Source organism: Amphiura filiformis, chromosome 8, assembly GCF_039555335.1.
Source record: "Amphiura filiformis chromosome 8, Afil_fr2py, whole genome shotgun sequence".
Lineage (NCBI taxonomy): Eukaryota > Metazoa > Echinodermata > Ophiuroidea > Amphilepidida > Amphiuridae > Amphiura > Amphiura filiformis.
In genome coordinates, this window is record NC_092635.1 from 70901514 (window position 1) to 70910947 (window position 9434).

Genomic DNA, 9434 nt, shown 5'->3' on the forward strand with positions numbered 1-9434 from the left:
GGCAAAATAACTGCAGCAGACGCCATTTCCATGTGTGTACATGTTTGTTTGTTTGTTTCACGAAGCTTAGCTCCAGTGATAACTGCGCGCAGGTGCTTCATGCTCATCATTGATTAAACTTAATTGCGGTTAAATTGCCATCTATTTCGCAAATTGTGTAAAGCAACCACATAAATTATAAACATCTCAAAAAAAAGTAACTAACCCCCCTTAAATAATTACCATTATTCAAAAACAGATGATAGAGGTTATCCACATTACTCATGTGTGACTTCTAACAAAAGGCGCTGGTTCCCGTAGTATTCCTCATTCAAACCAATTCAATGCACGACCTCGGAGTTACTTGCATGACTTTGGCGATCTATTTTGAAACAGTCATGGTTGCACATGCAGGTACTTCTTTTGAAAATTTTAATTATGGTATAGCAGTCGCTGATAGGATATGCAGCTTATAGAACACGGATAACCTCTATTAATTGTATTACAAATCTGTAAAATGCGTTGGAAGCACATTTTGACACCTCATTTGCAGCAATTGACAAAATATTGACGTCACAGCGTACATTTAAATCAATGTAACCCAATATTTGAAAGTTGCAATAAATTGTATTGATTTTGTATTCAGTGTAATGGAAGGAAATCTGTTTAATGATATCTGAGTGTTTTTCTATTGTAAAAATTTGTATGTAAGTGCAACTTTCAAATCTGGACCTCACTATGTTCAATTGACCGGTGTTTTATTGTTTTCTGGGCTATCGTATCAAATGAGGTGTCAACATGCGCAGAAATAACTTCTGCTTTCAACGCATTTTACAGATTTGTAATACAATAACCCCTTTTTGAATAATTAGGGGTTCATTCATATATTTTCATGACTAAACGGTTGTCATGGAGCAATCGGAAGACTTCCATTTTGTTGACATAGAAGGTTTCAAGCAAGAAAAACTGCGATAGGTGCATTAAGGTATGCATTGACCATGTTCATGAGTGAGATAGAAAGAATTTGGCTAGTACTTCTGCAAGTATCTTGTTCTACGAATTTATTGACAGCCGCTCGTATCTCTAGGTTTCAAAGAGGACCAGTAAAGATCAATTGATGAATATCCATCTTAAGTAAAGTAAAAATAGTCATAATTACTACATAAAAGGTTTTCTAAATCAAAACTACGTGTATTTAGCTGTGCAAATTCTCTTGATATTGAAACTTGCTGTCATTATTTACTCTTTAATTTCTATTCAGGAAAACAGATCCACACGCACAGAATGGAATCTCTTGAACTACGGAATTGCTCGGAATCTGTACAAGCTTCAACCACTCCTGAATCATTAAGACTGGTTTTTGTTATCATCATGGCGTTCATGGCCATAGTTGGGACCTTGGGGAACACACTTATTATAGCTGCTGTGGCTGTGTACGATAAACTTAGGAGCGTCCACAACATCTTTATTGTAAACTTAGCTGTGGCTGATTTATGTGTCACTACACTTGTGATGCCCTTTGCTATTGTCGGAGCAATAGGAAAAGGGTCTTTCTTTTGTCAACATGATGCAATATGTCAAGTCATGGGACTATTGCTTATAGTAAGCTGTGGTACATCGGTATGGTCAATAGCTAGTATCGCTATCGAAAGATACGTATACATTTGCTATAACCATGTATATTTCAAAATTTATAATCGCGTCACATTCCCAATCATAATAGTGTGTATTTGGATATATGCTTTTCTCCTTGATTTGCCCAATTTCGTCGGATGGGGAGAACATCTTTTTTCAGCTGAATTACTTGCGTGTACTTTTCGACTAGTGCCTGGCTACATTTGGTTCATCAATGTGTTTGGAGGTGGCATTCCTTTTCTCATTCTAAGCTTCTGTTACACACAAATATATCTTTTCGTCCGTAGAGTTTCCTTCAAACAATTCATACTACGGAGAGCTTCATCGGACTCCACAAGCACAATTACCGGAATAAAATCCGCAGACAAACACCTGTTGAAGATTCTTGCAGTCATCATTTTATTTTTTACTTTAATGTGGACTCCTTTCATGTGGCTAATGATAGTTTATTCCTACACTCCCTTGCCACATTGGCTACTTTATATATGTGGTAATTTGTGCCTTGGTAACAGCGCCGTCAATTTTTGGATCTATGCATTTAACAAAGATTTCAGGGATGGCTATCTTCTTGTTGTTAAACGAATTAAACGACAAAAGAAAGACGAAGAAAAAATCGTGGTGGAATCCAAACAGAAGACAGACTTCGATAATGTCACGTATGATACTAAACTGTGACCATAACGCAAACTAGTCTTTTTAATTCGGTCTTCAATTATAGATGTATATTACATCCCTATACTATTTAATATTCGGGTTTGGAGAGTAACCTGTTGTTATATATTGAGGTGCTCATAATTATTTTCACATGCAATATAAAATGGTTCTATTCAGATTGAAGACATGACCTTAATCTTCCACACAGTGAGTGTGAATTTTAAACGTTATTACCTGAATGGATGACTCCATTTGAAATCTACACACCCTGTGTGGGAGATTAAGGTCATGTTTCCATGGTGGGGGGGGGTGGATTTTAACCAGAATTGCCCTTGCTCTATAACCCTAACGGGAACCATAGCTTTATTGCTATCGGAAGGGAAAGAAGAAGAGGAAGTCACTTGGTACCTCCGGGATAGCGTAGCTAGCTAGTGGTTTTAGCGCCCGGAGCCAAGGATACATAATGCCCCTTCTCCATTCTTGAAACAATTACGTGCTGAGCGTGCAAACATGTGCACAAATACCATAAAAGTAACTTTGGTTATAATGAAGTTCAGTGAATTTCGGTCTTAATTGATCAAATGAGTATTTGTGCTGAAATGCGCGCCAAGCTCGCTATCACAAAAATTTTGACGGCGCAGAATCCATGCTGAATTGGCCAATTCGGCGCCCCACTAAGGTGGCGCCCAGGGCATGGACCCCCTCTGACCCCCGGTTGCTACGCCACTGTAACAAACAAACACTGTTTTAAAGGTCATCTGCATATAGGAGCTCATAGTATTGCACAGGCCCGTGCTGGGATTCCCCAATATGTTAGTTTGAACTTTGTAGCTCTTTGTATATTAACCTTTTGAATGCAGGAGAGGCAGAAAGAGTAATTAAATCAATAATTACATACATACATAAAGAAGAATAAAAGAAACAATCACACATGCTACAACAGCTAAAGCATTAACACTGTTGTGGGTACTCTAGTAGATATTGTTTCAAGAGCAATTTTCTAATGATATATTCAAATCGCCTATTGTAGAGTATATTAAAATATTCAATATTAGATTATTCGGCAAATTCAGTCACGGTTCAAGAACTCTTGGTGTAGTAGAATTATTTTCAACTTGACATATTATACCAAGCTAGTGTGTTTAGTCATGCATTGATATTAAAGCAGTTGAACTGTATGTACCTCATATTGCGAACGTTGAAATACACACACAATTTGACTGGCATTCATTGTTTTATTATTATTATTATTAAAATAATAAGTTTTGCATTCCGTATACAGTTTCATCGGTTATGTAAGTAGATTATGTTATATTGAAACAAGTTAATGTTAAAACATTAAGATTGTAAGCTTAACTTGTTTAATTTTATAATTCGGAGCATAAACTATTTTGTAACTTGTGCATATGGGCCTCAATAAACGCCTGACTATCTGACTATGCAGATTTGTAGTGGAGTCATGATTTCTGACTCAATACAAAAACACAATGTGACTCGACTCGACTATTTCTCAATTGTACAGTGACTCAACTGACTCGATCAGAGTCAACCTGAAAATAGCTCTATAATGCCTCGACTCAATCTCACTTATCATGACCCAACTACAAATCTGGACGTTAAAAAGAGATTAACAATACCATTGTTCATTTTTCCATATTTGAGTCACTGGTTGTGGTCCAGTACCGGTTTACCTTTTCCCATTTTTTAAAGGCGGGCTAGGGGAGAATAACCTAGCGGTTTGCGCTCATTATTGAGACACATGAAGCTGACATACAAGAGGAATGGCACGGTTCCTATGAATTTCATGAAAAGTGTTGACACAAGGGATGCAATTGCCGCCACATGTGATGATATTTCTCGGGAATGGTAAAACGCCGAAAACTAGTCTAACTTGAACTTAGCTCAAATTATATGGAAATATAAATGCGATTAGTGACACCATTTAGCACTTGCTTATCAAATCAATGTATTAATACTAAGAAGTACACTGTAGTTTTTTCTCGTTTAATGGCAAAATTGAAAAATGTGGTTCTTGCTGTCCCACTCGTCTTTGTAGGGATCTACAGGCTGTTTTGTAAATGTAAATTCTCACGTTGTGAGTGTTTCGTGTTAGTTTCTGTTTATGTTTGGGTTCATTGAACATCTAAATACATGAACCAGGTCATACCAAATTCTAGGCAACGTACCATAAGAAACACAACAGCTTCAACAGGAGTATAATGTCTATGATAAATACTATAGTTCGTTTAATTTGCGCAGTTTGACAGGCTCATGTCATATCGGTAAACATGGCAAAAATTGTTATATTCATTTTTTATTCATCAAACATACATGATACAATATAATAATATTAATAATAATACTACTACTAATAACAAGAACAAGAACAAAAACAATAATAATAATAATAATAATAACAAGAACAACAACAAGAACAACAACAACAATAAAAAAAAAATTAAAAAAATAATAGATTACAGGCAGGTCCAATATTTGATCGTAGTTGTCTATCGGACGGTAGAGGATGGTGAAAAAAAATTCATATCGTTTATTGTCTAAGTACTGAATATTTTAACTCCATCATCTTATCTTTAGGTTTCAATGAAAATCAGTAAAGATCAATTGATGAATATCCTTATAAAGAATTTAAGGAAAGTTTAAATAATCATAGTTGCTACACAAAATGATTACTAAATCTAATCAAAATATACTTGTATTTAGCTTTGTACTTCAAAATAAATTCTCTCGTTATGGTCATTTTGCTCTTTACTTTCTATTCAGGAAAACAGGCGTACACACACAAAATGGAATCTCTTGAACTACGGAATTGTTCGGAATCTATACAAGCATCAACCACTCCTGAATCCTTAAAACTCGTTTTTGCTGTCATCATGGCGTTTATGGCCATAGCTGGGACCTTGGGGAACACACTTCTTATAGCTGCTGTGGCTGTGTACGATAAACTTAGAAGTGTCCACAACATCTTTATTGTAAACTTAGCTGTGGCCGATTTATTTGTCACTACACTTGTGATACCTTTTGCTATTGTCGGAGCAATAGGAAATGGCTCTTTCTTTTGTCAACATGATGCAATATGCCAAGTTATGGGACTATTGCTTGTAGTAAGCTGTGGTACATCGGTATGGTCAATAGCTAGTATCGCTATAGAAAGATACATATACATTTGCTATAACCATGTATATTTCAAAATTTATAATCGCGTCACATTCCCAATCATAATAGTGTGTATTTGGGTATATGCTTTTCTCCTTGATTTGCCCAATTTCGTCGGATGGGGAGAACATCTTTTTAAAGTTGAATTACTTGCGTGTACTTTTCGACCAGTGCGTGGCTACATTTGGTTCATCAATGTGTTTGGAGGTGGCATTCCTTTTCTCATTCTAAGCTTCTGTTACACACAAATATATCTTTTCGTCCGTAGAGTTTCCTTCAAACAATTCATACTACGGAGAGCTTCATCTGACTCCACTTCCACAATTACCGGAATAAAATCCGCAGACAAACACCTGTTGAAGATTCTTGCAGTCATCATTTTATTTTTTGTCTTAATGTGGACTCCTTTCATGTGGCTAATGCTAGTTAATTCATACACTCCCTTGCCACATTGGCTACTTTATATATGTGGTAATTTGTGCCTGGCTAACAGCGCCGTCAATTTTTGGATCTATGCATTTAACAAAGATTTCAGGGATGGCTATCTTTTCATTATTAAACGAATTAAACGACAAAAGAAAGGCGAAGAAAAAATCGTGGAGGAAACTAAAGACAAGAAAAGGGCAGTTTACGACAATGTCGTGGATGATACTAAACTATGATTAAAGGGTTTTACTAATATGTGCACACCCCCTGTAGATGAGTAACTTTTCAAAATAAAAGAAATGTGTCCAAGTTTGCTTTCTGGAAACAATTGGAATTCCAGTTGCCAATATTACTTGAAAAGGCTTGGAACTGAAATTAAATGAATGGAAAATCACAGAAATGTCCGAAATGAGCTCTCAAATTAAGGATTTCTAATTTAGAGCTATTTTTCTGCTGGATTTTTTTGCTTTTGGACAGTTTAGAAAGTATGGATTTCCAGTTTTAAAAAGACTGGACAAAACGTCCAGAAATCCGAACTCCTCTGTAGGGGGTGGGGCGCATCAATTTTCTGCAATAGCCCACTTTGACAATATTTTGATATGTGATATGACTACCTGGGTCAGGGAAGATATCTTACACTTCCCACAATGCATTTCAATTTACTGTAGACCATACTAATTTGCTATCTAGTGCAACCCGGGGGGGCACTCGAATATGAAAGTGAGGTACCTGTGTCAACCAGCGTACGAATCTAGGGGTCTGTCGGTGTAGAAATTTTCAGAAAAAGGGGGGTCATTCGGTGTTTGCAATGTCAAAAATAGGTGATTTTGTATGGGAGCGCCCAAAATTTCATATCATTGACAGTCAAAAATAGCTTTTTGCCCAATTTTACAGTACATAATAGACAAAACTAATTTATCTTTGCTCAAAATGCGCGCGAAATTTCAATTTTGAGGACTAATTGTTCAAGAAAGGGGATAATTCTGTGTAGGCTACTGAAAAAACGGGGTCATTATGTGTAGGATTTGCCCAAAATAACGGGGTCTTTTCATGCATGGGCACATGATGTCAATTATATGGGAGTGGTGCATCATGGATCGATAGTGACAAAGAGTACCTGAATGAACAAAGTACATTTTGATTTTGCACAATATGTTAATTTCTTGACAATCAACCCATGTTGCAGTCTATTCCCAACCGGAAAACAAAGGGCGCCTGTACAAAATAATAGGAGTGTCATTTGATGTAATGATTGTAAAGGATTCTGGGAAGGGTAAGATATCTTCTTTGTACCAGGGTATTGTTATTTCACCAGCCCATATGTATTATATTACATTGAACGAATACATTTTTTTCTCTTCAATGACATAAATAATTCTTTTAGTCTAATTGTCTGGTATTTGTCATATTTGTGGTATTTCAAATTACGCGATTCTGTGATATTCACATTGATTGTAATTACAATGTTGACACCTTGTATGAACTATATTGATTAAAAAATAATTTTTTGTTATTAAATCTATAAATAATTCATCTTTTATTTAATAAGGCTTTAAAAATAGCTGACCTTTTCAGTTATGGATTATGTTAGTGACGATTTGAATTGATTAAATCAATGAATCACATTATCGGATATTGATAAAACGCTGTGTAATGTTTACTGAAAGTTTGGGCAACTAAACACAGCCAAATTAAAAAGTCTCCACTAGTTCCATCCCCATTTAATCAGAGTCTGATGAGCTTATGGCAAAATAATTTACAAATTTTCTATACACTTTCCTTCGAAGGTTGATACCAAATTTGATATCAAACGTTTAATCATCGTGAGCATAGGAACCGTTATTTGGAAATTCGTGCAATTTTAAAAATGGCATAGGGAGTATTATATTATCACGCAGCGGAGCTAGCGTGAGTGGCAAGAATTTCGTCGCCTGAATAGGCCGGCAGGTTAATCGATTATAAACCACCTCTTCCCAACATGACCACATCTACACGCATCTGAGAGGTCTAATTTCATTGTCATTAAAGGTTTACCCATGCACGTCAAAACGCTCTTTTAATTGTGCGCAGACAAGTGTACAGTGATTCCTGTACGGGTTGCTTCAGGCCACATAATATGCTGATACCATGCATTTTCTTTTGCGTGGTCAATTCGTAATTTGTCATTTTTAAAATTGCACGAATTTCCAAACAACGATTCCTATGCTCACGATGATTAAACTTTTGATATCAAATTTGGTATCAACATTCGAAGGAAAGTGTATGGAAAATTATTATATCAATTATTTTATCAGACACTGATGAAATGGGAATGGAACTAGTGGAGACTTTTTAATTTGGCTGTGTTTATATATGAAGTGTTACTTAAAACAGTTGAACTGTCCAGGTACAATATTGTCTGTTATTTTTAGAGCGTTTCAGCTGAGTTAATAATAGAGGATCCAACGTTTAGTATCTTTTAATAAGCACTATATCGTCACCCTACGATAATTGCCCAAGTCATTTTTTGTAATTTTGAGAACAAAGTACAAATTACAAAATATGGTTCAAGCATGCATTTAAACATATTTATTCACCAATCTTTGCACAAGAACAAATGATAATGAGACTAATGAAGGGAATAATCAGAAATAATTAGGGTGATTACGTGACTTCACGTATGCATGCTTGAACCGTATTTTGTACTTTGTTCTCGAAATTACAAAAATTGACTTAAAGCAATTATCGTAGTAGGGTGACGATATATGATTTCGAATTTGCTTGTGAAAAAAACCCTAAAAATTGGTACTGATGCTTATAACCATAGAACTACGAAGGGGGGGGTTGTACCACCCTCCTAAAAATGTATCCGTCATAAAAAAACCGCACGCATTTACGCCCAAACGACCTAAGCTAATCGTAGATCCATCCTTTGCGCTCACTTTAGTGATAACATTTTTTACCTCAGCAGTCAGCACCTTACCCGGAGGTAGGACTGGCCATCAAAGATGACCAAAGAGGGGGCTGGTGAGGCCCCAATGATTGTCATTTAGCTACTGACCTTTTACTCATAGTTAGATGAAAATAGTCATTTCCTTTTTATATTTAGGAGAAAATTCGGTGAAAATCACATTTTTGTAGTGTTTAGCTAAAAGTCAACTTAGCTTTTTGTAGCCAGAATTTCTCAAATTTGCAGGAGCGCCCTCACATTATGACGTCACATTATGACGACATTATGTGTGGACTGTCTGTACTTATTTTGGTATCACTAGATAAGGACCCATAGCTATACATTAGTACCAAATATAACGGTATTATGACGTTTATAATTGGCAATTAGGGTGTGGGGGTTACAACAACACCCCCCCTTCGTACACTCTAAGAAATAAAGGTTCTAAATAGAACCTTTTTTGTCCTCTCAGGAGAACCTTCCCTCTTGAACCTCTCAAAAAGGTTCTTTAATTTTGGAGAACCCTTAAAGGTTCTTTAAAAAACCGAAAGGGGTTCGGTATCACACTTTTGGGGCAAATTTCAGCGGTTTTGGAACCATTTTTGGATCTTTAGAGAACCTCTAAGGGTTCTGCTGA

General features: G+C 36.1%; 1 protein-coding gene across 1 annotated transcript; it reads left to right on the forward strand.

The window, feature by feature from the left end:
- Positions 1-2309: 2309 nt before the first annotated feature.
- Positions 2310-7364, forward strand: LOC140159410 (melatonin receptor type 1B-A-like). Its single transcript, XM_072182874.1, has 2 exons — positions 2310-3563; positions 5050-7364. Exon 2 carries the CDS (start codon positions 5073-5075, stop codon positions 6102-6104), a length of 1032 nt encoding a protein of 343 aa, XP_072038975.1. The 5' UTR covers positions 2310-3563; positions 5050-5072; the 3' UTR covers positions 6105-7364.
- The last annotated feature ends 2070 nt before the right edge of the window (positions 7365-9434 follow it).

What these genes read in the sequence shown, in the direction of transcription:
- LOC140159410 (XM_072182874.1), top strand. Translation starts at nt 5,073, where the DNA reads ATGGAATCTCTTGAACTACGGAATTGTTCGGAATCTATACAAGCATCA.